At 51.5% G+C, this 26,113-nt stretch overlaps 10 protein-coding genes across 10 annotated transcripts; 3 read left to right on the top strand and 7 right to left on the bottom strand.

The window, feature by feature from the left end:
- Positions 1-866: 866 nt before the first annotated feature.
- On the bottom strand, positions 867-2,549 carry BDV14DRAFT_201097 (uncharacterized protein; the record flags this gene model as incomplete). Its single annotated transcript, XM_073773669.1, has 1 exon — positions 867-2,549. One exon carries the CDS (start codon positions 2,547-2,549, stop codon positions 867-869), a length of 1,683 nt encoding a protein of 560 aa, XP_073627289.1.
- A 391-nt stretch (positions 2,550-2,940) lies between these two features.
- Positions 2,941-7,733, bottom strand: BDV14DRAFT_201096 (putative ABC bile acid transporter; the record flags this gene model as incomplete). The annotated part of the gene is made up of 3 exons (XM_073773668.1): positions 2,941-4,746; positions 4,793-7,291; positions 7,362-7,733. 3 exons carry the CDS (start codon positions 7,731-7,733, stop codon positions 2,941-2,943), a joined length of 4,677 nt encoding a protein of 1,558 aa, XP_073627288.1.
- Positions 7,734-8,183: 450 nt separating this feature from the next.
- BDV14DRAFT_175205 (TspO/MBR family protein) lies at positions 8,184-9,600 on the bottom strand. Its single transcript, XM_073769028.1, has 3 exons — positions 9,416-9,600; positions 8,858-9,336; positions 8,184-8,806 (listed from the first exon to the last, which is right to left on the bottom strand). Exons 1-2 carry the CDS (start codon positions 9,516-9,518, stop codon positions 8,870-8,872), a joined length of 570 nt encoding a protein of 189 aa, XP_073627287.1. The 5' UTR covers positions 9,519-9,600; the 3' UTR covers positions 8,184-8,806; positions 8,858-8,869.
- Positions 9,601-10,718: 1,118 nt separating this feature from the next.
- Positions 10,719-12,255, top strand: BDV14DRAFT_201094 (histidine phosphatase superfamily; the record flags this gene model as incomplete). Its single annotated transcript, XM_073773667.1, has 2 exons — positions 10,719-10,803; positions 10,865-12,255. The coding sequence occupies 2 exons, from the start codon at positions 10,719-10,721 to the stop codon at positions 12,253-12,255; spliced, it is 1,476 nt and encodes a 491-aa protein (XP_073627286.1).
- Positions 12,256-12,327: 72 nt separating this feature from the next.
- On the bottom strand, positions 12,328-13,554 carry BDV14DRAFT_209458 (pfkB family carbohydrate kinase superfamily; the record flags this gene model as incomplete). The annotated part of the gene is made up of 3 exons (XM_073775651.1): positions 12,328-13,143; positions 13,197-13,391; positions 13,443-13,554. 3 exons carry the CDS (start codon positions 13,552-13,554, stop codon positions 12,401-12,403), a joined length of 1,050 nt encoding a protein of 349 aa, XP_073627285.1. The 3' UTR covers positions 12,328-12,400.
- A 929-nt stretch (positions 13,555-14,483) lies between these two features.
- On the bottom strand, positions 14,484-15,438 carry BDV14DRAFT_201092 (uncharacterized protein; the record flags this gene model as incomplete). The annotated part of the gene is made up of 2 exons (XM_073773666.1): positions 14,484-14,599; positions 15,300-15,438. The coding sequence occupies 2 exons, from the start codon at positions 15,436-15,438 to the stop codon at positions 14,484-14,486; spliced, it is 255 nt and encodes an 84-aa protein (XP_073627284.1).
- Positions 15,439-15,805: 367 nt separating this feature from the next.
- Positions 15,806-16,757, top strand: BDV14DRAFT_201091 (uncharacterized protein; the record flags this gene model as incomplete). Its single annotated transcript, XM_073773665.1, has 2 exons — positions 15,806-15,875; positions 15,934-16,757. The coding sequence occupies 2 exons, from the start codon at positions 15,806-15,808 to the stop codon at positions 16,755-16,757; spliced, it is 894 nt and encodes a 297-aa protein (XP_073627283.1).
- A 1,369-nt stretch (positions 16,758-18,126) lies between these two features.
- BDV14DRAFT_209456 (S-adenosyl-L-methionine-dependent methyltransferase) lies at positions 18,127-19,760 on the bottom strand. The gene is made up of 5 exons (XM_073775650.1): positions 19,384-19,760; positions 19,210-19,336; positions 19,033-19,156; positions 18,516-18,982; positions 18,127-18,452 (listed from the first exon to the last, which is right to left on the bottom strand). Exons 1-5 carry the CDS (start codon positions 19,702-19,704, stop codon positions 18,139-18,141), a joined length of 1,353 nt encoding a protein of 450 aa, XP_073627282.1. The 5' UTR covers positions 19,705-19,760; the 3' UTR covers positions 18,127-18,138.
- A 1,289-nt stretch (positions 19,761-21,049) lies between these two features.
- BDV14DRAFT_209452 (uncharacterized protein) lies at positions 21,050-22,880 on the top strand. The gene is made up of 6 exons (XM_073775649.1): positions 21,050-21,510; positions 21,560-21,944; positions 21,991-22,108; positions 22,157-22,224; positions 22,283-22,313; positions 22,378-22,880. Exons 1-6 carry the CDS (start codon positions 21,346-21,348, stop codon positions 22,724-22,726), a joined length of 1,116 nt encoding a protein of 371 aa, XP_073627281.1. The 5' UTR covers positions 21,050-21,345; the 3' UTR covers positions 22,727-22,880.
- Positions 22,881-22,900: 20 nt separating this feature from the next.
- On the bottom strand, positions 22,901-23,818 carry BDV14DRAFT_201088 (uncharacterized protein; the record flags this gene model as incomplete). The annotated part of the gene is made up of 1 exon (XM_073773664.1): positions 22,901-23,818. One exon carries the CDS (start codon positions 23,816-23,818, stop codon positions 22,901-22,903), a length of 918 nt encoding a protein of 305 aa, XP_073627280.1.
- Between the last annotated feature and the right edge of the window lie 2,295 nt (positions 23,819-26,113).

Raw genomic sequence — 26,113 nt, 5'->3', positions numbered from 1 at the left:
GATATCAGGCCAAAGGTGGTTTTGTCCGGGTGTGGAACGGGTATCCCGACTTAAGACTATCACACATGCAGAGACCCCCATAGTGACTCGAAATCCCCCTCTCTTCCCTTCCCAGTATAATTTTTAGGACCAGAGAGACAGTCCGGGTCCAGTGATATTACCTTTGAGCCAATAAATAAAAAAAAATGGCAAGTGCGCGATTCGTCAGGCGGGACCTTCATAGAAAAAGTAATAATATGAAAATGATCTTCCATCGCCAAATTTCCCAAACCGCCCGCCTTAACCACTCGGCCAACTTACCATGAATCATTATTCATTTCTTGATACTGTTTCATCAGGCAAAAATAGATTTGGGTCGACTGGCCAATCAGCGGGGTGCTTGGTCACTGATTCATCACTGATGCCTGAACATAATTTGTTACGGACTTTTTCATAGTGCAAGAACGACTGGGCAGGCTCGCATGATTCATTCCCTCATGAGGACTGGTATCGTTCTAAATGACTGCTTGGCGGGAAAGGAGGCTGGTGGAAGTGTCTATCATGTGGTGTGCCCTAATTGGGGTTTGAACAGCCATCGTGTTATCCAGGTAGGTAGTAGTGAGGTACCATGTTGGATGTCATGCATGTGTTTGTCGGAAACTGGAGCGCTCTGGCAAGGTGCTGTTAATCGTCTCCTCTGCGTAGCGACGTGCTTTTGCTCTTGTCTTCTTGATTGACGATCATCGTTCTACTCTTACCTATTTCTCTTCCTTAGTGATACACCTCGCCATTCTATGCTTTGAACATATGAGATTTATCTTAGTCTATCAGTCCATATACCCCCAACCTCCTCCCTCCCCTCTCCAGATAATAACTAACATCCCCAACTACCCAACTACCCTACCCCCCCTCCCAACCCGAACCCTCCACTCAAAATCCGCTCTCCGCTCCTCAACCCACTCCCCACTAACTCTCTGAAAAGTACAATCAAACCCCATATGCCCCATCCTCTTCGCGGCATCCACATCAACCCCCGCCAACGTCCACGCCAGATCCCTCCAAACATTCATAATCGGCTCGTCGACGCGATTCAGCTCTGCGTCGGACGCGGATTCCCAGACGGGACGCAGGATTTCAGGGAGGAGAGACCTATCGTCCCATAAGGAGAGATTGTAGTTATGGAGTAGGTATGTTTCGCGGAGGTGCATGAGCCATTTTGTCCAGAGGGAGCGCGAGCCCGGTGTGCGGGAGTCGCGGTTGCCGAGGAGGATTAGGGTTTCAATTAGGTACATGGGACTTAACATGAGTACTTCACTTCCGAGGTCGGAGGGGAAGCGCCCCCCGTGAGACTTTGTAGGGCGTGGGCCGAGTTCATTTGCGTAGACTAGGCGCCCGTTATTGGCGATTCGGCCCATTTCACCTGGCCAGATTTCAGGCGGGTCAAGACTTGTGAATTGTGTTGGGAGATGCAGGGATTTGCGGTAGAGGCCGATGACGATACTATCGGCTTCACTATCGGCTTCACTGTCGTCGATACGAAAGTGTACATGTTTCGCTGGGAAACCGTGGTATTTGCTTTTGTGGATTGATGCGCCGGCTTGCGTTAGGAGGTTGTGTTTATGGATTAGGGGGCAGATGTATGCAGGTGATTCCCTTTCGTTGTCCGAATCGGTGTTTGAGGTTGTGCTTGGATTCAGGTTTGGGTTGAGGTCGTCGAAGGAGCCTGGGCATTCTTCAAATCCGGCGTCTAGGAGGGCGAAGAAGCCAGGTAACACTGCTGCGTCTTCAAGGAGGAATTTGTAGTCGTGTGCGTGGATGGAGGAGCCGTATGTGCGGAGGAGATGCTCGCCCCATAAGAGGCAGCCTATACCCTTTGCTGCGAGGATTGATGAGACTTCGGAGATGAGGACGTGCGAGGTATCCCTGTAGACGTTGGCTGAGTGCGTAGTGTATGGTTCATGGGAGGGTGAGGGTGATCTGCTGGGGAGGTCGTCGTGATAGCTGTGCGTCTCTTCTTCGTGGACCGAATGCGTATCCCATGGGTCGCGCGTAGACGTGGATATCCGGGGAAGTGACGGCTCTTGATAAAGCTCCTCATTCTCACCTTGATAGGATTCTCGCTGGCGGGCATTATACCCGGGTCTGGGATGTGATAGCGACAGCCCAATCGAAATCGCTTCTTCACGTTCCAGATCCCCCTCATATTCAGGCTCAGGGTCATGCGCACGCGTACTCCACGTCCCCCCCGAAACCGCGGAAAACCTCGAAACAAATCCTGGTTCCTCGTCCTCCTCAACCTGTACCTCTACTCCATCAAATCCAAATCCTTTCTGCGTCTGCTCTGCCTCATCTAACAAGCTCTGTTCCCTCGAACCACCCATAGTTGAATCCCGTTCCCATGTACTCTGCGTCCGGGTAGATATCGACATCCGACTTATTCGGAGCAGTTCATCGTAAGGTGTTTCGAATGTCTCGTGCGCGGGGGAGAGCATGACGATGGGGACTCTTTCGTAGGCTGGGAGGGAGGACGAATATTCTGGTGGTGTGATGGTGGAGATGTATCGTGACATCTTTGCGTGCGGTGGTAGTCTAGAATGTAGTGAATGAAGCAAGCTGATCATGATTTAAGATGAGTGTTGCAGGGCGAGTGCCGAATTGGCTTGGGGTTACATTCGTGGGCATGGGGGAAGGTTGATATAGGTGGGAATGGACTGAAGGACCTTTGTTTTTGGGGTCTTTGTAGGCTGCGTTGTTGGCGATTTTTAGGGTGAAGAGCTTCTTTGGGAGGCTATGAGAAAGACCATTGTTGGCTGGATTGGGGTATAGAAAGAATCTTCATTCTGTAGACAAAGGGAGCATGGAACACTATTACCGCCCATTAAACAACAACTCCCGCTAAAACAAACCATTAGGAGGCAGTATTGTCAGATCTTCTCGCAATATCGACAGTGATGATCAAAGTTACTGCTCATGCCCCACGATGATACTCTCAACAACACTCCTCTCACCACTTCTTTCGACCAAGCTCGCAAACACCCTCTTTGCTTCAAGTAATTCCTTAGGAGACCCCCACTCTGCAACCCTCCCTTCATCAAGGACCAAGATCTTATCAAAATCCGCAATCGTGCTTAAACGATGCGCGATAACAAGCAAGCTCGAGTCACTTCCCTCTCTTCCAAACTCCTCCCGGATAGATTGCTGAATGAGCGTGTCGGTCTCCATGTCCACGGCGGAGGTGGCTTCATCTAGAATCATTATTTTAGGATGGCTGATTATGGCGCGTGCAAGACAAAGGAGTTGTCTCTGGCCGTGAGAGAGGTTCAGTCCACCGGTCGTTATAGGCGAGGAGAGGCATGCGAAGAAGCCCGTTGGTTTAGTGTTTGATCGACAGCTAGATAGAGTGCCAGTTCTGCTGGCGCTGAGGGGGTCAAGGGTCCTGTCTGTACTAGGACTGTGGATTGGAATGTCTGTAGATGGCGATTGCACCCCCGAAGCAAGGGTAGATGTGTCCTCGAAGCGCAGCAGATGCACGCGCTCAAGTGCATTGCGCAGCTCAGTGTCACTATGCTCGTTGAACGGGTCCAAATTTGACCTAATGGTACCAGAGAAGAGTACGGGGTCTTGGGGGATGATAGCGAGTCGGCTGCGTAGGTCTTCAAGTTTGAGCTGTGAAATGTCTAAGCCGTCGATTATGACTCTCCCCCTGCGAGCCTCCAGGAAACGGAACAGAGCAAGGGTGAGCGAGGACTTTCCTGCTCCTGTGCGGCCGACGACACCAACTCGTTGGTTGTTCTCGACCTCGAAGCTGATGCCGTTCAAAACAGCGGGCAGATCATCTGCGTAGCCGACTTCAAGATCCTCAACCTGGATTCTTCCCCTCGTCGGCCACCCAGCGGGAGGTTTGTATCCATCTTGGTTTTCCGTTGTGATGTTAGTGTACTCTAGAACGCGCTCGGTCGCATTCATGTCGATCTCAACGTTCGCATAGAAGCGCAGTCCCATGGCAACAGCGTAGTTATACTGCAGCGCAAAACTCATTGCAAAACCTGCCAGTGCCGCTGATACACCAGGCATGTATACGACCAGCGCCGCGGTAAGGGTTGAGAAAAGGGCGCCCACAAGCGCCATCCAGAAACCGAGCCAGCGGTTGAAGAGCCATAGGTACCAGGATGCTTGAGCGTGGCGGTTGATGAGTTTGTACATTTCGTTGATGTAGGTGTCTACCTTGTCAAAAGCGCGAATTGTAGCCAGGCCAGTCAGGCTTGAGCCGAACTTTTCCAAGACAGGACTCTTAGCGTTGCTTTCAAGGCGCTTGATCTCACGAACGCCAGCCAGGTAGTCTTTGCAAAGCCGGACACAGAGGACCAAGAGGGCACAGGCGAGGGCGAGCAGGATGGGAGAGACCGTTACCCCTGCGACCAAAATGCCCGCCAGTTCAAGAACTTTGTAGACGAGATGGCCGATGTCTGGGCCGAGACGCCAATCGAGGAGGTATATATCTGAAGTGAATCGATTAAGAATGCGACCGAGCGGGACAGTGTCGAGCCAGCGAAGGGGTGCGCGGAGAACGGTGCCCAGGAGGTCGTCAAAGAGCTGTCGTGAAGATTGGATAAAGGCAAGCGCGAGGGCTAAACAGCGAACGCTTCCAACTACGCAGGCAGCAGCGGATATGGCGACGTAGACTGTCAAGTAAAACATCAGGTCGTGGTCTACGGTGACAGTGGCAGCTGTATGACTGGAAGAGGTCCATACGCTCACCCACCAGGACTATAAAATTAGTAATGAGTATGGACGAAGTAGTTTGGACACTCACCCTGCCAACGAGCAGTCCCATAAAAGCTGCATACGCGATAAAAGCGAGAATCCACCACCACAAGCCATTGCCCTTGTTCAAGTAGGCTGCATAAACCTTGGCTGATATGGCACCAGTCTCACGCGTTTCTTCTTGAATGAACTTTTTGATAGTGTGCATACTAAAGACAGACGACCGTCTTCCATCGCTGGCGGCTGAGAAACGCTTGCCCTTGGGAACTTCGTTCACAGTTGGTTGCTGTTCTCTGCGTAGTTCAGCCTTGCCCATCAAGTCGGTCAGTTCTCCAGTCGCTCTGAGGTCTTGGGCAGTCCCTGCATGTGTCACAAAACCGTTCTCGAGAAGGACACAGTAGTCGGTTTTTGGAAGACACAGGCCAACATGATGCGTGACCAATATTCTTGTTCGACCCTGCCCCAGGTCTCCAGTTAGGGCGTGCTCAAAGACATGGCGTCCCGTCTCGGCGTCCAGCGCACTGAAAATGTCGTCCATGATGAGGATACCAGCGCGAGAATACAATGCTCGCGCAAATGAGATCCTCCAGCGCTGTCCTCCACTAAGATTGATACCATTCGCACCGATGTCTGTCAAATCGCCGTCCGGCAGCACCGTCATATCCTTCTCTAGCCCTGAAGCAAATAGTGTCTTTCGATATCGCTTGCGGTCGTATGGTAGCCCAAACAAAATATTTTCCTTAATTGAGGCATTCTCCATCCATGGATTTTGCGCTACGTAAGCAATAGTGTTTTCGAGGATCCAGTCTGCTTGAAGGGCCAAATGGTCGAAGCGCTGTGAAGCAGGGAGTGCTCTCGGAACAGACACTGAACCAGAAAGGACATCACATTCGCCTAGAATGGAGGAGAGTAGAAGGCTTTTGCCGGAGCCAGTCTTGCCGACTACAAGACTGAGTCCCTTCGGGGGGAATTGGAGTGTCAAATGGCGGAGGATAAACCGGTCGCAATTCCAGCCCTCCTCAGCCTCTGATGGCCATGAGATTGTTGCGTCGTGGAAGCATACCTTCTCGACATCTGCGGTATTCGAGTCCTTCTCCGCTGAAGCCAGAAAATCGTCAATGCGACCCGCGCTCACATTCGCCTCCATTGCTTTCGAAAAAAGATCCGGTAGACTGGCCAAAGATGACTCCAGAGATCCAAAGATAGACAGCGCCGTGAAGGCTATAGATGGTGAAAGGTCTCCTCTCGTAAGTGCATAGACTGTGAGGGATATCGCAGACAAGAGAAGCGGCCCCATTATCCATACTGAAACCATGCCAGTGGTGTACACTGACGTCCTCCACAACAGCTTTAGCTCAGCCTCTCTCTTACCTTTGATACGGTCCTGCCACTGCTGCTCCAATGCGCCGAATTTGATCTGTCGGATGCCCTGAAGGACCTCGCTAACAGCCCCCGTCCGTTTGTCCGTTGCCTTCATATACTCGCCCTGGGCGACCGCATATCGTTTTGTAAACCACGAGTTGAATGGTGCAAGAAGAATTGCGCCTCCGATTCCAGCCAGCAGACTCAGCCAACCTATTAACCTTGCCAGAAAGCCAGCCGCAAGAACAAGCCTGATTATACAGGATGGAATGAGATACGCAAATGTGACAAAATCCGCAATGCGTTTGGCGTCCACAGCGGCGAGATTGATGATACTCTGGCGGGTTTGTTCCTCTTCGTCTCCATCTTCGTGTTGCCCGTCGTTCCAGTCCTCTTCTAAATGCGCCGCACGATTAGGAGAGTTAATGTCTTTGCTGCGCATCGATTTCGCAAATACCAATCCTGAGAGACCCTCGTATATTGGGACCCAGAGATCCGAATAGATCAACCACCAGAGCCACGACTCAATGCTCGAAGATAGGGCGAGCAGTATTCCCAGTCCACCAACCCAAAGCCATGCCTCAGTACCGTCGCTGGAAAGACTCGAACGGTCTTCAAGAGTCTGCAGTATCTTGTATAGCGCGACCTGCGGGCCGAACCCGATTACACAGACCACCAAGCTCAAGAGCCCCTGGGTAATAAGCGCCCGAGCATGCCGTCGTCCTAAAGCCACCCAGAGCTTCCGGCCGCGCTGCTCTTCCAACCCTGCATGAACGGTATCCGCTCGTGCTGCGAACGGAAGTTTTGGCAGATCGTCAATGCTGAGCCCTTGATTTCGCGCGGTGAATCTGAGTAGTTCCGTTGCCCATCCGTAGGTAAATCGGTTGTAAGCGCTGACACTGAACTCCTGGTCGACTATCTGTCCCTCAAAGTAGACATTTGGTCGACGGGGTAGTACGAGAGACACGAGAGTACGGATGCCAGCGAGGCCGACCTGAGTCAAGAGAAGTGCTGTGAATGCGGGATTGATGGTTATTTCGAACCCATAGCTCCAGAGAATGAGTGCTTGTGATGCTATTGTGAGAATAGAAAGCAGACTGGTCCAGAAAGATCCAATTCCAAGGTAATATCTCTTGACACAGGAATTCTCCGTGAGAATTGACGCCGGCTGAGTAGCAGCGATGATCTAGAGGTAGTGAGCCTGTGACGCGCTTTGTAAAAGGAAAAAGCGATGGACTCCAGATGAGAGCACTTACCCAGCCGACGACCTGCACCCACGATGTGACCACAAGGTGCTTTGTCTCTTCACGTCCAGCGCAAGTTGCGACTATTGCCTGCGCCAGAGAGACTCCGAATCCGACAACCGAAAGTACCGCAATCACCCAGCCTTGCCACCATCCTGCTCGTTCAAACTTTGTAGCTGAATCTCCTGTTGCCTCGCCATCATCGTCGGCGTACCTTGCCACAGAGGAAGGTGCATCCGCTGCATCCTCTAGTCGAATCGCTCCATGCTCAGCGCGCTGCACAAACCGAACCCATAAGACTCGTATAGCCGAATAACTAAAGACAACAGTCGCTAGAAATCCAAGCACACCAATCGCAACAACGGTTCCTTCCACTGCGATCATCCCTCATATCAATTGTCACGTCTTCGGTCTTCTGAAGTCGAATAGGGTCGCGGTGGTTGCCTTCAGTTGCCTAGAATGTCGTCTGGGGAAGAAGCGGAGAAAAGCCCACCTTCGCAGAAAAAGCAAACACGATATATGCGCCCTAGCAAACAAGCATGAAGAAATCAAGGTCGCACATTCTTTGGGCGACGCCTGCATTCTCGGCTGCCCTGAGAGAGTGTGCAGGCCCTGCTGAGCGGGCCACGCGGTGGATTGTGTATCGCTTATCAGTACGAATGTTGATTGGTACGTAGTGTGCCAAGACAACAATCCAACGAATGGGAAGGCAAGGATATATTAAGCCAAGATATCGTATCGTACGGTATTGTCACGTCGCTGTGAGGGAGGGTCGACAGGCAGGGATGAAGGGGCATTCGAAGCTTAAGAAGGATAAAGGAGGGATGCAAGGATCCAGGAACAAGATGAATGGCAAGTAATGCAGGGTCAGCGGGTGCACTGGCCTCATGCCGCTGGACTGTAACCGTTGAGTAACCTCGCTGCCGTCGCCTAACCAGTCGGTGATATTTCATTACCAAAGCGAGTTGACAATTGGAAGGGTGATTTGGTCAAGAGATCATCTAACAAGAGTATTCAACTCTCCCGGAAGGTTGATTGGACAAGGCGTGGATCAATGGCGCCGTCAAGCTTCTGACCTTGCCGTGGCATAAGCCCCTTCTTGTGGAACGGGTTCGCCTCGATGATCTCCAGGATGCACTCTATAATCAGGCGACCAGGCACTCTCAGGGTACTGGAGAACAGACATAGCCACCGACATCAAATACCGCGCGGTGAGAAGCACCATCACTCGTTCTTGCTCCCACCGATGGCGTCGCACAGCCTTGACTCTCTGTGCATGGTGGCTAGGCTTGTACTACGCGTTGCCGACAAGCTCGGGGGGAACAGATGCGGTCTGCGGTACTTGAGGGCCCAAGTAAGAGCGGCAATGAATGGCCAGAAGGGTTGGAATGAAACACGCCGTCTGATTTCCACAACGGCCACACTTCCAGCTCGATAACGAAAAGATACATAAATACATATTCGACAATTAGTCGCACTTCGTCGTAAGCTTCAGACCCATTGCTCACTAGGTAAACAGCTCACTGCTCCTTCCCCTTCCCCTTCGCCTCAACCCTAGCCTTATCCTCCCCAGGAACAACCCACCCATTCAACCAACCCACCCCAAAATTCAAATACGTCGCGTAAGAAAGCCAGGCCGCATACGGGGCAAACATCCAGAAAGCACCCCTGTCACTCCCCCACAACTCCGCCATAAGCGCACCAACAGTCCCGCCCAGCGCAACAATATCAACAGCCGCAAGGGCGGGTCTGCGCAGTCCGAAGAAGAGAGGCATCCATAGGTGATTTAGAACCAACTGGGCTGTGTAGAGCATTTGGCTTCGCGAGGGGTACGTTGATAATGTAAGACTTGTGAGGGACGATGTAAAGTGGTATGACGCGTAGCCGGTTAAACCGTACAGAGCCGTCCAGACAGGCGGGAAGAGCCAGGCTGATGGGGAAAACGGAGGTTGTTTGAGTGTTGCGTATTTGGGTTTTGTGCCGTGGCCTGTTCGTACTCATAGCCTGCAGTTAGCATCCGTTTGATCCTGAGCTGATTTATATGGTAAGGGGTGCGTTGATCTCACGATTCACGAGGTAGCCGATCGTCGAGCCGGTCGCTATGGGGGTTAGTGTTGCGAGCAGCGGCGACTCAAAGATCGCTTGCGGGAGGGCAAATGACCAAGCCATTTTGATGTTTAATGGAGAGCGTTGAGGGGTATCGTGGGCTTTGAGGAATTCGAAGAAGGCGACGTTTTGGGCGGACGTTGAGGAAGATACTGGGTGACGTCATGCCGAGGCTGGCCGACGCCTTCGCGGACTCTTATAAGGGAGGTATACAGACAGTCATATCATGGCTTTGGGCGCCTCTGAAAATAGTCATGGCTTTGGAAATGTGGCTATACTAGATAATCACACGAAATGTGCTTCGAGAAGGATGTTCAAAGCACCGCCTCAGAGTCTGTTAAGAAAAGTCTTTCTAGGTCGGATATATATATACGTGCGGTAGCCCTAATGGACGACAAAGCTGGGGATTTTCAACCCGATAAATTCGATACCAACTTCGAATCAGAGAATCGGTGCAGCATCGTGACTACTCCATCCTCCCCGTAGAACATTATATGAACGATGTGGAGTATTTTTGGGGAGTAGATTAACTTTACTGCATAGAGGTTTTTGAGATGGCATCAACCTTTGCAGCAACCTTAACTGGTAACCATATCAATGCTTAGTTCCCACCCAAGCCCAGATCAAGCATCGTGCCCAGCCAAGTCCGGAAGCTTCTGCTATTCGCCAGAAATAATGTAGTTACCTAGTTTTGGACCCTGGTTCCGTTTCTAAAAAGTGATGCCTAAGGGATCGGCGATGGGGACCAAAGCCGCCGGCAACACAAGCTTGACAATCCGAGATCAAATTGAGCTGAGTCAGTTATTTGATGTTGGTCTAGTAGTTACTAGAGAATCTTCAAGCTTGGCTAGATGTTTAAGTGATGGAACCCGTGAGAAGATCGGAGAGTAGTTAGACGCTGGGTGAGGTTGAACGCGAAGTACACGACATCAGGGCCCTTGTAGAACGAGCCTTGGTTACGAGACGTCAAACCCAGGGCTAAACACTTGGGACCAATTGAAGAAAGCACTAAGCTCCAAGCCCCTCGCATGTCCGCGCGACGTCCATACTGACTGGATTGAGCTATCTCAGCCATGTTGATAGATCGGCGCCCCCAAACAGATAGGCGGGGGCTGGAGAATGGAGATGCCACAGCCGAATCCTCCAGAATGATTCGACTTCTTAAAACCCTAGTATAAATTCCCTTCATCTTACCCTGCGCGCGCGAGGTGAAAATTTCGCTTGTTGTTTGAGAAAAATATCGTGCTCGACATGTTGCTCCCCATGGCCCTAGGTCTCGCGGGCCTGACAGCCACAGCGTCCGCAGAAACAATTCTCGGCGTCACTGTTTATACGCGTAATGGCGATCGTATGCTCTCGCACCAACGTCCATGATCTCCAACTAGTTTGAACTAACAGTTCCTGGCCAGGTACATCAAAGCACTACCCAAACTACGACCTCACAAACCTCGGCTACGCCCAAAACCAGCAAGTCGGGTCTGACTACCGCGCAAGATACATAGCCTCCAACGCACCAAAGCAAATTCTTGGTATATCGGAGGATGAACTCGTCCAGTCGCAAGTATATGCTATGGCGCCAGCCGAGCAGACTTTGATGAAGACCGCGAATGCAATCCTGCAGGGCCTGTACCCGCCGCTCGATACGAATGAGACGGAGACGCTGAATAATGGGTCGAGTTATGATGCGCCGATGGGCGGCGCGCAGTTTTCGATCGTCAACAGTGTAGAGGCGAATACTCCAGAAGCCGTCTGGCTGAGTGGTGACGAGAGCTGTCCAGCCATGACCGACATAGCGTACTCATTCAAGATGAACGGCGCCTACGAGACGAAATTGCGAGAGACAAGGGACTTCTATCGATCTTTCGCTGATGTCCTGGAGAATGTCACTGAGTACAATGGAAACACTCCGGCATTGTCATACGAGAAGGCGTACGATATCTTCGATCTCATTAATGTTGGACTCATTCACAACGAGTCCCTCCGCGACGCAGTCAGCTCCGACGACCTCTTTCAACTTCGCACGTTAGCTGATAGCCAGCAATTCGGGCTGAACTTTGACCCATCCTTTCCATATGGTGCAATTGGTGCGAGGACGCTGTCGTGGAAGATTGTCGCGCACCTAAACGAGACTATTGCATCGCGGGGAGCTACAAAATTCAGCTTGTTAGCAGGAAGTTATGAGAATATGCTCGGCTTCTTTGGGCTGCAAGATCTCACCTCCGTATCGGAAGACTTCTACGGCATACCCGATTACGCATCAACGATGGCCTTTGAGCTTTTCACAGACAATAATGTCACGTCCTTCCCTGTCGAGGAAGAAATTGACTCCCTGCGCGTTCGATTCCTCTTCAGGAATGGCTCAGATAGTTCGACCCGATTAACGCCCTACCCACTCTTTGGGAGAAACGAAACCTCTCTGACATGGGACAACTTCCGCTTCGAGATGCGGCAAACAACCGTCGAATCTCCCGAGGCCTGGTGCAATGACTGCAACAACAATAGTGACATGTGCGCAGCATTGCGAAGGTCAAGTAACCCCGACCATCCAATCTCCCATTATAGTCCGGAGCGGATGTCGAATGCTGTTGCTGGTGTTATTGGGGCGATGGTTACATTGGGTGTAATTGCAGCCGTGGCAGCGTTGGCAGCGTTCATGATTATGAGGCGGAGATGGAAGAGGACGGCGCCGGTGGGGATTCCGTTGGCTGTTGGGGCCGATATTCGGAGGAAGGATAGTCAGAGGAGTTTGGGGAGTCATTATAGTTGGGTTTCGAGGGCACCGAGTGTGAGGTCGAATTGAGCATGCTGGTTTGGGTGGGCTTGATGTATGATTTATGATGTCTGTGGAATGAATCCAATGAAAGGTAGTCTTCTATACCGTAACGCAACCCACCTCTCATGATGGTAGTAGCGTGCAAAAACCGTAAAGGGTGCTCAAGAAGCAGCTAGACTTGCATCTCCGGTAGTCCGATTCTCCGCCGATACCGCCGTAGTCGTGATAGCACGGATTCAAAATTCCAAAGCTCCTCAGATGCATTGACGCTCTTCTCCGGCATGCCGACTTGCTCTAATGCCAAAGAAGCAGCAACCGCGCCATAGCATGCTGCTTCGATGGCATCCCCAGTTTTGACGTACCCAACACCAAATGCACCTAGGAAGGCATTGCCCGCCCCAGTCGCATCAACGACTTTGGCATCGCGCTCACCCGCCGCACCAGGGCCATAGAACGGTGGTAGCCATGTGAACGAGATATTGCGTGCCGCAACAAGACAGCCATTCTCACCAGCTCGAATGACTACAATGCCTTTGCCTTCTGGGCCGACGCCACTGTCGAGGAATCGTTGCGCTAGTGACTCAATTTTCATTTGGTCAAGCGGGAATAGACTGCGCTCTCCGAAGAGCAAAGCCAATTCAATATGGTTCGGCGAAATAACGTCACCAACGCGCGCGGCATCGATGCAGGCTTGTAAATTCTCAGCGTTGCAGGCAAGAGGCGAAGGCTCCCAGATTATGATAGGTCGCTTGGCGACGCCGCCTAGTTCTCGGAGATCCAGGAGCTCGGACACTCGATTCGTGATTGAATCGGGGATTTCGAGGAAGTGAAAGGACTCTGAAGCCAACAAGGGGGTGCCTTTCAAGCTGCCAATTGGGACCTGCAGAGGTGTTGTAGTGTACCTGAAAGTTTTCGCTGAGAAAGCGACATGTCAGTCAGTCCGTATGGGTTACTTGAGCATGACTTACGTCCAAAAGTAATATCCTTATACTCAAGTAAGCCTCTCGTTGAGGGTTTGTCGGTGTCTCTCTCAACAACCAATGTAAAGCCCCAGCTCTCCAAGAGATCCCGAGTCTTGCTAGGGAAATCATTCCCTGTTCGTAGTACCAAGCCCAAAGATGAGCTCAATTCAGCAGGCAGAAACAATCGAGCGCCAAGCGTAGCTGCAAGAACCAGACTCAGTAGGAGAGATCGGAGGGGCGAAGACAACTTACCGTACACTCCTGAGCCACCGACAACATCTCTCAGGGGAGTCTTATTCGAAAAGCGGATTTCGTCCAGCACCACCAAGCCAAGGCTTACGAATGAGATGCTGTTTGTGGACATGACGGCGTGAGGAATGGAGTTGTCGCGTCGTTAGTGGACCTAAGGGATGGCAATGCAGGAGTCACGTGTTCAGTGTTTAGGTACACAAAGACTGATTCAGCATATAAAAACAACCTAGTTATGTCGGCCTTCTATAACCGCAGTCGATGGATTCACTCAAATTTTCAGTTCTGTTGTCGAGTACTCAAACTTACTAATATTGACGTGAGAGGATTTGATTGTTGTCCTACTACTTGTTACTCCACTACTTGCCGCGGGCACAATGGCAGCACCGCACAGCCCAACAGCCAGGAGTGACGAAGACAGAAAGGACGTGTAGCTAGTGCCTTGCAGACAGTAATGCCAAAGATGTTGGTCTGCCCAATCTGGAAAACAGGTCTGGATGCCTGGTATGGCGTGATTGCTCTTAGGACTCCGTTGAGTTCAAACAACTACCAATGTCCAGAAGGCCCTCGCGCTACTTTGTGATTTTGTTCTACGGGAATTTGAAGTAGGCCTCTCGTAGATAACCCGTGGCGAGTAAAAAATTGATAGGAAGAAGAATATTACGTGACATTGTTCAGACCTGGGAATACTGTTGTGAGCAATGAGCGTTTCAGCGCTGGACAATGACCAATTTGGACGGCCGTGTCCAAGCAGCAGTGACTTCTTGTAATGAGCACGACGGCTATGATCTTCATACTAAACCCCGACTTGGGAAACTGCAGACAAAGCAGCTGAATGCTTGGGAGAACGAATCGCGACCTCTGAGCAATTGGTCCACTGCTTGGCAATGGTACGCTTTGCCGTCTGTGGTAGGCCATATCCACCGGGAATCTAGAGCATTCATCTTTCTTAGGAGGCGCTGTGGAGGATTCCCATAGACGTGGCTCTCACTCTAGGTCTAGCAAAGACATGGCCATCTTGTTGGTCAGTCTCAGCGCCAAAGCTCAGTTGATCTGCGTCCACGAGTGCATGTCGTCGTTACTGGTGAGAACATCGTATGTCTCCTTACTCCCACGACTGTGCTCGATAGTACCGACAACTGCAAATCCCTTTGCGCCTGCTAGGCCAATACTCAGCTATGAGAGACTGGCGGTGTTGTCGTTCGATAGATTAGATTGATAGAGCCAAGGCTAATGTGGAATAACCTCTCCTAAAGTGGGTTCAGCCTCCACAGAATCAGTGGCTAGGCACAGCTGAACGTCTCCTTTGCCTCAATTAAGATTATTAAGCGGGGCTCTATATTACGTTCTTCGAGAAGGGCAGAAGTTGCCTCCCGCAGTGTTGTGGTCTTCATATGGATACCTCGATGTCTCGGTCTAGAGTAAGGAGGAATAGCAGAACGCCTCCCGAACGATTTCCGAGCTCCAAGCTATTAGATTCTGTTAGGCCATTCAATTAGTATTTTACATTTGAACAGACACAAGCGGATGCCCTAACTTGTAGCTTGCTTCTCCAATCACACTCGCAGTATGACGTCGGAGTCTTCAAGCCTGAAACGTAATCCTAACCAGCCGCAACAACAACACAAACAACGTATCCCGCACATTATGAGCCAAAATAGACTCCCGTCACCTCATTGCTTTAATTAGAGACTATTCGCAGCGTTCTTGTGTGCTAAGCCTCTCGGTATGTTCGGTGAAATCAACGATTGGCCGCCCCATCCACAGTGGACCGCCATTACGCGGAGGATCGACAACGCCACGTACGCGACGATGTGTCTATAGACTCTATCGACTCTATGTTTGTTAACATCCACCTACCATCTTTCTCCCGAATTGCCGTTTCCAGAAACATCACCCACATCTTGGCGGACGGGAGATGCGCGCGTCGTTCGAGCTGCGGCGGCACTTCGGCTTCTGGTTCCACTCGCTTCGTACTCCTGATCTCATCTGGATCCATGATGGCGGTTAGATTGGCCATAGGGAGTGTCTAGATTTGTTTTGATTGTGATGGCATCTCGGAATTAGATGCCTTCTCCAGTTTGGGCTAGCCATTCAGCCCTGCCCATATTGTGGCCTAGCTGACGACGAACTTGACGATCTTCAACATGTCATCTTTGACGGCATACGTTTTGGCAATGGCGTCTTGGGAATAGGAGGGTGAGCGTGGCCTGTATGGAGAACTCAAGGTATAAAGAGGAGGAACGTTTGCTGTCTTGCTCTCATCATACTCAACTCACTTTCATCACAAACACTCTCAAATCAAACATTCCTTATATTCCTTCGTCATTACCACCACTTTCGCTACTTTCACAACTATCACCAACATGAAGCTCGCCGCCGTTCTCTCTACTCTGGTTGCTGCCGGCCTGGTTGCCGCTGCACCTCCTGGTCCTCGTATGTTTCACATCATTTCAAGATAATTCAAGCATGAATCCTAAGTGACATCTTCCAGCTCCCACCACCCTCACCAACCTGCCTCCCGTTCCGACCAACACCGACGGCACACCCCTTCCTCCTCCCGAGGAAAATGACAACAACAAGCGTGGCGAGCAGCCCCCTCCCCCTGCCCCTACCGACGCCGACCTTCCACCGCCTCCCAAGGACGGCAACGGCAAGCGCGACAACCTCCCGCTGCCCCCTAAGCCTACGGATGCTCAGGCTCCTCCTCCCAAGGACGACCACGGCAAGCGTGATGGTCAACCGCCGCTTCCTAACCCTGCTCACCCTGAGCCCGTTGAGGGCCAGGTTCCCCCCAAGAACAACAAGCGTGGCGACCAGCCTCCCCCGCCTAAGCCTACCGATGGCGCGCTCCCTCCCCCCAAGGACGGCAACGATAAGCGCGACAACAAGGCTCCCCCTCCCAAGCCTGACGGCGAGGACGTCCCCCCTCCTCCCCAGAAGCGCGGCGACCAGCCTCCCCCTCCTAAGCCCACCGACGGCGAGCTTCCTCCCCCTAAGGACGGCAACGAGAAGCGCGACAACCAGGCCCCTCCCAAGCCTGACGGCGAGCTTCCTCCTCCCCCTAAGGATGACAAGGGAAAGCGTGATGGCCAGCCTGCTCACCCCAACCCTGCTCAGCCTAAGCCTGTTAAGGATGAAGCTCCTAAGAACGGTAACGGCAAGCGCGACAACAAAGCTCCCGCTCCCAAGCCTGTCGATGGCGAGCTCCCTCCTCCCAAGGTCCAGCAGGCTAGGGGCAACGGCAAGCGCGACAACAAGCCCGCTCCCGCTCCCAAGCCTGCTGACAGCAAGGCTCCCCGTCCTTTCCAGGCTTAGATTTGCCTGATTCCTAGGTTATTCTAGAGATTGAACACGCATTATCAGGATGATGCCGGCTACGAGGTAGCGGCCGTGACTTCTCTCTCTATTGTTGGTATATAATTGGTGGAATCTGGGTTTGTCATTCGTTCTTACATTAATTTGTTCTTGGTGTTTCGTTTCCTTATATACCTCATTCAATTCCAAGCGAAAATGTTTGGGTCCGTTGGCTAGCGAAGCCTTTTCTAGTTTTTGTTTTCTTATTATAATATATATCATATCACTCGTTCCCCAATCTAAATATTGATAAGTACTGCGCCACAGCCATTGGATTTTCTCTGCTGGCGGCTAAGCAACACCCATAGATATCGATTTGAACAGGCACCTTTGAAATTTAAATGCGAAAGACAGTGACAAGACTACGACGTCTTTATAACAACGATGATCCGATTAGTGTTCCCAAGTATCTGTATTTCAGTTCACGACTCTTCCCCTCAAAGCGAGGAACATACCTATGTAAGGGAAGTTCCGCTCGCCCCCGCCTGCATGAACAGGGCTATTTGGAGGCTCGTGTACTCTCGGCGCTATGTGCATTATATGAACAAAGGCCGTGCCTCTTGATGAGATACCATGTAATTGCAAGTGGGTGTACGGTTCATCAGACTAATTCATCACCGGGGTTTGTAGGGAGGCCTGGATAATATACATATATATATATATATATATACATCCCCTTGACAGCTGAAGAATGCCCTACTCCACAAACCAAGAGCGTAGCCCACTTCACATGTTACCAAGAGGTACCAAGACGATATTAAAGCTCAAATATACCAAACTAAGGTCTCAGAGCCCTATTCTACCCTTTTGATTATTCATTGCAGCGATGGAGTCGGAGCGGCGGAGAGAAGTCCTCGTCCGCCGAGTTTCCGCCGAACGGGAGCTGGTAGGTACTTATGGTAGGGTATAGTATGACCTAATAAGCTATCCTGCTGTTACGGGTTTGGCGAGGAAATCAACAGACACTATGTACTTGAATTGGAAAGGGTGTTTGTTGTCTAGGTGATTATAGTGGTGTGGCATCATGATCAAGCGCTGAGGCTGAGGAACCTATGGCTTTACCCTATGATGAAGCCTGGAGGACGGCACGGGGCCTTGGGAATGGAACAGCCGAGGGGAATTTACGATGAATGGAAGGGAAAACTGGCTGTTGTAGGTATGTTGCCTTCTTCTTGGGCTGATTGCCTCAAACAGCGACAGGATATCTCATAAACGTATTGATTGTATATCTTCAGCGGAACCTCAAACCAGGTTCACTACGCTGATATGGTATTGTAAATCACCACCTCGACTCCTCCCCATAGCAACAAGCACCCAACTCCGACTCAAACTTCAAACTCATCTAAGCAAGCTCACACTCAATTAAACTCTCAACACCACGGCGTCTCGTCCAGATCTTGACGATCTTCAGTCCAACACTCTCAACAAGCGCGTGCCACTGCTTCTCTGTACGTTCCTGGCTGGCAAAGTCCGCCATCATGATAATGTCCAAACTCGTCGACTCCCAGTAGGCGTTTGTGGAGGGGATAACGTTTTCGTTGATCAGGACCTTGCTGTAGCCGGGCTTCATGGCGGCGGCGAGGTTCGAGAGGATGCGCCGGCAGTCGGCGTCGGCCCAGTCGTGGAGTACGGAGTGCATGTAGTAGGCGCGGGCGCCTGGAGTTTGTTAGTGAAGTGAACTTATGATATGGAGCGTGGTAGGAAGAGGAGGTAGCTTACCCTTTACAGGCTGCTCCTCGAAGAAGTTGTGGGGAACAGGCTCAATGGTCTTGCCGACGGCCTGGTTCTGGGTCTTGGCTTGCTCGACGACATCAGGGAGATCCTGGAGGAGGAGACGACCGGGCAGGCTGGGGTGCTTGCGGCGGAACTCGGCGAGGTCGTGGCCGACACCACCGCCAACGTCAATGAGGAGAACGTCCTCAGCGCCAACGTTCTGGCCCTCGACAAGAGAGTTGACAGGGAAGAAGCCCTCGTCCATCCAGCTGGGGCGGCCCTGGTGGTAGGCGGTCATGTGGTGGTTGAACTGCTCAGCGTAGAGAGGGTTCTGTCTAAGGAACTCGAAGAGATGGCTGGATGTGCGGTAGCCCTCTTGGAAACCGGTGTTGGTGCCATCGGTGGGGTTGCGGTAGTTGGTCTTCTTGAGGTGAGATGGAAGACTGGTGATACCGTAGGTAATGCAGTTTGTCCTGTGAGGGTTAGTACTGTGAGATATGTACAAGGGAAAGACGCGACATACATGCAGGGGTAGGCGCTGCCGTAGCGCTCGTTGGAGAGGGAGGTAGAGAAGCCATTGCGGCGGTAGGTGTCTTCGGCGGTTTCGGCGATCACTCCCATAGTGCTGAGGTGCTTGAGGAGACGGGCTACTCATGTTAGTAGGGTTGAGGAACGAGGCGAAAATTACAAAATGACGCACCAAGAAGCAGAGGCTCTGCACCGGTGGCTTCGGCAAGTTCAAGGGCAGTCTTGGGGGTGTCATCCTTTGCCAGGATGGGGAAGACGCCGAGGTCGACACATGTTTCAATCGCAGCGTACACTGTGCTCTACTTGGATTAGAATAGCTTTTTATGGTGATAGGAAGGGAAAATACCTGAGACCAGCAGTATCTGATCATAGCCTCACGAGGGGTCTCGAGGGCATAGACAAGGTGACGCGCAGCATCCAAGTACTCGGCACGAACATCCTCATCGGCGTTCTCTGCATAGGCTCCACCCAAGGAGCTGACCTTCTTCAAGAGCTCGGGAACGTCTTGCGCGGCGTTGGGACGGATGGCAACGCTGTTGTCGAAGGAGGAATCCGCGGACTCCACAGGCGAACTGCTACCGGTAGCGACTTCCTCTGATCGAACGGTGGTTTCTGTCTTGACGTTGATAGTGACATTGTCACTGGGGGTCTGAGTAGCTTGAGACATGGTAAATGACCTGGGTGCTAGAGGAGGAAAAGGAGATTGGGGGCTGAGTCAAGTAGATGGATGGTGAATGAGAAAGAAGTACTGAGTGTGCCGGCCCCTGGTTGACCCCGACAGGCGCAGTTGATATAACTTTGCCAAATCCCGCCCCTCGGCTCCCCTGAAGGGGCATAGAAACGGTGCGGAGTGCAGGGATGGAGAATATGGTTGCAGGCGGTGCATATCTCCAGCCATTGCCACGCGGTTGGGTGAACAACAGGTGGAGAGGGAATAGTGCAGCCATGCTGTTTCAACGGCCAACCCCCTGCCAGACTCCGACGAGCCCGCCGCCGGTTGTGCACATGAAGGAACGCTAAAGTGCGGTATAAAAGGCGTCTAGCAGGGATTATCATGCGGTTGACCAAAGATAGAACTGTTTGCGATGGCGAATTGGCAGAATGGAGCCCTCTGGGCCCCGGCCCCCCAGGCGATTCCAGTCTGGGATGATATGGGTCTCCTTGTTGAACGTTCGGGACGCGGCAGACACGTTCTCGAACAGGCATGGGTGCAGTTACCTTGTCTGGTTATTGGGAATCGATCCCCAATCTCGCCTCGAATTCTTACAAAGACAAGATCTTCGAAGGAATGAGATGGATGGATAAGGCAGAGATTTGGGGGAATACCTAAGGTAATAGTGCTGACAGTGGTGATCAGTTGCACGCGCGGTCGCACCTGCTCCCATGCAACAGCTTATCCTCGTAACCAACATACGGGCTACAGCGGATGTTCCAGGCTCGGTGTCGCAGGGTGATTCCTTTTCCAGATACCTTGAGTATTACCAGTCAATCCTGTTACCACGAGGGTCTTATCGTATGACTGGTCAGGATGAAGTTGCCCAAACGCCACAGAGACATGCCATGATTGCTGGAAGAGCAACCCCTGGCAGGTGCCATGAATCGTCAAGCCAGCGAGACTACCAATGGAACGGTGCAGGGAATGTGTAGTGGAGGATGCTAAGGTGCTAAGTGGAAGCCCTAATGAAACTCCACCACCGGACAGCCAACGCGGGCTATCCACACCAATCAAACGCACAGCCCAACGGCCCCAAACGTCCAGCTCAACGTCCGGCCCCACAAACCGTTGTCATCCGACGGCCCTTCGTCTTGCCTGAAGGGCCGGGCCTGGCCAAGTAATCGCTGGAGACGCCGCCGACGTCCGAGCTGTCAGTAATGACCCTTGCGTGAGTCCACCCATTCCACCAGAAGACTCTTCATTGGGCACCAGTTCCAAAGAAAGCAGGTGGATAGGTGCCAGGATGCGGGATAACGCCTGGTGCGTGCTGATCGAATTTTCTGGCCCGTGTGCAACGGTTCTCCGGGCATTGTCCGACGAGAGCTATCATAATCGTCAGTCTCGTCTTGCCTCTTGGGGTTGGCCGGTGCATCACCAGTACGTAAATGGCTTAGTAGGTTACCGAGACCATGGGCTCTTTGTGCTGCAGAAACTAGACCAGGTTCTTTCGCTTAGGGGGTAGCTTGTTTCGCCATCCTGCAGTTGCATCTGAATATATTGCTGTGGGTTCCTGGAACTGGGAGTGGTTCGATCTCATTCTTCAACCTTGTTCCGTATTCCCAGACTCAGAGTATCTCTCAGAGTTCCAGCAATATGGATCACAAAGGAAGTGCCAGTGACGACAAGGGTCCGAAGATTCTGTCAGTACTATGGGGGTTGACGGGTGTTACGACGGTAATATGCGCTGCCCGCATGTTCATCCGAGGGAAGATGCTGCGGAATTTCGGGTCGGATGACTGGTTGATTTCCTTTGCAATGGTAAGCTTATATCTTGCCCAGGACTGACCATAATATACTGACCGACTAGGTCATGAGTATTATCTACTGCAGTATCAACACGGCCAACATCGCGATCGGATATGGAAAGCACGCCTGGGTTCTCGAGGACAAAACGGTCGAGACAGCCAGTCTACTCAACTCCATCGGATTCCTGTTTGGAATCATCTCCTTCTCCGTGCCTAAGCTCGCCGTCGCTGCCATGCTCAACAGGATTATGAACCCGAGCTTCTTGCAAAAGACAATAATTTGGTCCTTGACTGGACTCGGCGCTGTGATTTCGGGGATTTGCATTATTGTGCTGTTCACCATGTGCGATCCTCCAAGGGCTCTGTGGCAGACATCGCTTGTTGCTTCCGGGGATGCGACTTGCAAGGATGTGTGGATTCTCGTCGACTATGCCATTTTCACTGGAGGTGAGCTGCCACCATCTTAATATACCGCGCTCCACTGACTTGCCAGCGTACTCTGCATTCATTGATTTGTATCTCGCTGTTTACCCCGCGACTGTGCTTATGAAGTTGCACATGTCGCTGCGGAAGCGAGTCGCTCTTACTGCAGCTTTGGGGCTTGGTGCAATGTAAGTTGTTGATCAACCGCCTCAACTAATAATATGCTAACAAGAAAGTGCATCCGCCATGGCCATCGTCAAGTGCACGCAGTTGAAGGGTCTTGCCGATAAATCGGACTATACATGTAACCCACCCTGTCCCCAACCCTCACCGCAACATGATCGAACTAACCTCCGATCTAGATGGAACCGCCGATCTGGTAATGTGGACCAAGTACGAGTTCCCCAGTCCCCCGCATACAAGATATACGAACAGGTGCTAACAAAAGAAACAACAGTGTCGAAACCAACGTCGTCATCATCGCCTCCTGCATCCCAACCCTCCAACCCGTTCTCGAACTCATTCTCGGGAAACGCAAACTCTCCTCCTACAGCGGCAGCAAGAACAGATACAAGGGAAGCCAGCCTCTCCACGACTACAGCTACAGCCAGAGCAAGGTGTCCAAGACACCCCGCACACATGATATGACTCTTACGGGCGTCGAGAGCCAGGAGAGTATTCTGCGTGACGACGGCAATGGAGGGACACCGATGCACACTATTCGAAGGACGGACAATGTTACTGTCGAGTATGAGAATGGGCCTGCGAATGGTGGGCACGTTGAGACGGGAAGGGGGTCTTGGTGAGCATAAAGGTGGGTATTTATCTATTGTTTTCCTTTTTTGGGGGGCTTGGGCTGGCCGGTTCGGGTGTGGCATGGCTGTATAATACATTTATTATCTTTCTTTTGTTGCATATTGTCATCATATCATAGCTCATTTCTAGATTACTATAGACGGGCATATTGTACATATACAAAATCAAAGCGAGACGGACGGCTCCGTGCTCAGCTCATACTTTCTCACTGCATCAAGCTCTGCGTATGGCCGGGCCATATTTCTAGTTATTGGACCCGTTGTTTCGGATGAGTAGACTTTCGGGGTTTGTCTCTGCGACCCGGCCTGATGGTCACCCATCGTCGCAACGAGCTTCTTTTGCCGCTGAAGCAAGAACCATATCGCTCCCAACGTCGCAACAAGTGCACCACCAAGCAAAGCACCAACCGCCGCCCCAATCGTCGTCTCACGACCTTTACACTCCGATGATGATGGCTCCGCCACTTCAGTAGCACCATCCGCACTATCCTCCTGCCCTGAACCCGTAAAATCAACACCACAAGTCTCACCCGCCACATTAACAGACTCCGTACTCGTCGCCGTACTCGTGGTGGTACTAGTCACAGTCCTCGTCTTCGTACTCTGCACAGGACTCCCAACATCAAACTCAACCTCCACGCGGTCATCCCCACAACAGCTCTCATCGCCACTACTCCCCCGACAACAGACAACACCACTGCTACAAACCATAACCTGCCAATACTCTCTCTCCGTTCCGTTCGTCCAGTTCCCACTGCCCTTACCCTTCCAATTTGTGCTTTGGTCTGGGCATAAAGAGGGGCAAGCGACGGATTCCCATGTAGGGTCTGTACAGCCCGTTTCAAAGATTAGACCGTTGGAGGACTGGCAAAGACCGCTTGTTAGGCACGTGTCTGTGCCTTTTGCGCAGCAGGGGGAGTGGGAGGTGGGATCTTCGGATGTGGTGCAGGGGGAGTGGCTTGTGTTTGCGAGTTGGCCGTCCATTAGGTAGCAGTCGCGGGCGAGGGAGGGGTTCGTGTGGAGGATTGTCAGGGCGAATGTAAGAAGGTTGGAGAAGCTGCGGGTGCTCTTCGAGTAATGCATAGCGAATTTTGAGAATTAGGGCTGAGTGGTGCGATCAGATCAGGGTGCCACGATGACGGCGCAAACTTTCGACAGTATGCACTGACGGTCAGAGTCGAAGGATGAAAAGACGCAGCAGTAAGCTGTCAGGAACATTTTCTCTTAAACAAACTCGTTCTGCGCGCTGCTTGGCTCTTAAATTTGCCACTTATCCCTGCCAGCATCTGCAAGCTAGCCAAACCTCGATAGGGAGGCTGAGCAAGGCTGTGCCGCCAAGGGTCGAACTATAAACCAGTATCGAGACGAGGAAACAGGGAAAAAGGACTCTGGGGTAGAGGATCGGCCCGGCGACGAAGTCAAAAAAGGAAGAAACCTGCATGACCCGTGCAGTAGTTTCTTCTAAAATGGTACTCCGTAGATCATTTGCTTATCGGAGGTCGATGAGTTGTCTTATTGGGGGTTGCGTGGCTTAGCTCGCACCATGCATTAGTTACATTACGGAGGTCATTACTTTGAAGGGACAAATGCTGCGCTGGAGTCAAAAAAGGGTCCTCAGTGGAGCACAGTATCTCATCTTTTTGGGGTGTTTTTTATTTGGTAGCCTGTTTGAGACGTCTTGTGAGGACAGGGTTCGTCTAAATTACAAACAGCCAATGGATAGATTATGACTGGGTGATATCTGGCAAGAAGCTAAGATATTTCAAAGCCCAAGCATATCGAATGTTATTGTAGGTATACTTCTGAATATGGAGGATCTGTCTATACACTCCGACTGGACATATCGGCCATTTCCCAAAAGCTATGGGCTAACCGAGGCGGTCGCTCATACACTGTGATCATACATGATACCCAATTCAGTACATTCACCGCGTAAGTCTCCGTCTAAGGGTAAACAGCCAATACAATGGATGGGCTTTCTATTGATCGGTCGAAGTACTGGGACATAAGACAGTATAGAGTCATGTGACTGCATCCCCAGGTAGATCTGGGACTCACGAGAGATCGTCTTTAACTGTCTGGCAAGCAAAAATTGACCTTTTTATACTTCTAGGGGCTGGTAGCTTAATACTACATTAACTTTTACCATTCCTTGCATATTGACCAGATACCACTCAGCGCCTTCGAGAAAGAATGGTACTCTTCACTCCTCCGCGACCGCCTGAAGCGTCTAGCAGCTTTGCACCGAATCGCCGTCGTCCACGCAGACCTTCACGATCAACACTTTTGGATGTCTGGTACTTCTACGATACAGTCCTTTTTGACTTCTCGGCTTCTTACACGTTTTCTCCGCGGCGGCCTCTTAGGCTCGATTATGCTCGGCGTCCTCCGCGCCCGTTACCTCAAGTGTTGAAGGGAGAACGGAGAAACGTTGAGAGGGGTGTATTGAAACGGTGTGATTTCTGTCATAGCCTGGCCAGAAGTTATGGTATGCCCTGAGCAAGAGCTAATCACCTTCAGGGCGGAATCCAGAGGCTTCCATTCTCATTTACTCAAGTTGGTACCAGAGGATGAATTGGACTCGGCCCTATCAGGACCCTTCGATGTTGAAGAGGAGAAGCTTGAGCTCATTATCTTACACGTTCGAAGAAGACCAGATTGTAAAAAACAAAATCATATTTCTGTCAACATACACTACCTGTCACTGATCTGGACAGTCTTCTCAACCCCCTCCCTGAACTCGGTCTTCCTTATGTTGGGCATGTCTTCTCCGAGACAAGGACTCTTCTCCCCGCGTTCAATTCCACGGCGAAGAAGGCTTCGATTGTCCTGAATCCGAGAAGGAATGTTACTTCCTCTTTCTCATCCCGACAGCCTGGAATATTCCTGATTTAACAGGTCGTGCAGATACCGCTTAGAGTCGTCACCGTATAGAAGGACGCCTAGGACTAGAAGACAGATTGTTGATAGAGCAATTCATCAATCGAGCGTTGACTTTTCTCTCGAATGCACCCTCAGTAGCTTTCATGATCAGGAACAGTCGCTGTATCGTAGCAGGAGAAATAACAGCGAGAGGCCTCACGAGGCTAAGACTAAGATCAGACATAATCTTGCAGGGAAAGTGCATCCCAGTACCTAAGCGTGGTGACAGTCGCGCCTTCCTCGTTGATGGGTTCATGTCCCCGAACGTCCGCGGGTGTAGTAATAGCTAGCCGTAGTCCACCTACACCTCAGTCATAGGTCCGGGTATCTTTGAGCCTGCTTCATTCTATCAGCTTCAATTCCAGTCATCAGTTCGGAAGCGAGCTTGCCATGCTCTTTAGCCCGCTGTTTTCTCCAATCTACGACCCGCTTTTGCAACTCTTCTCTGGTGACCGA

This window comes from Aspergillus stella-maris (genome assembly GCF_047715825.1).
Source record: "Aspergillus stella-maris strain CBS 113639 unplaced genomic scaffold BDV14scaffold_34, whole genome shotgun sequence".
In the NCBI taxonomy this organism is placed as follows: Eukaryota; Fungi; Ascomycota; class Eurotiomycetes; order Eurotiales; family Aspergillaceae; genus Aspergillus; species Aspergillus stella-maris.
This window is presented reverse-complemented; position numbering and strand designations above follow the sequence as displayed.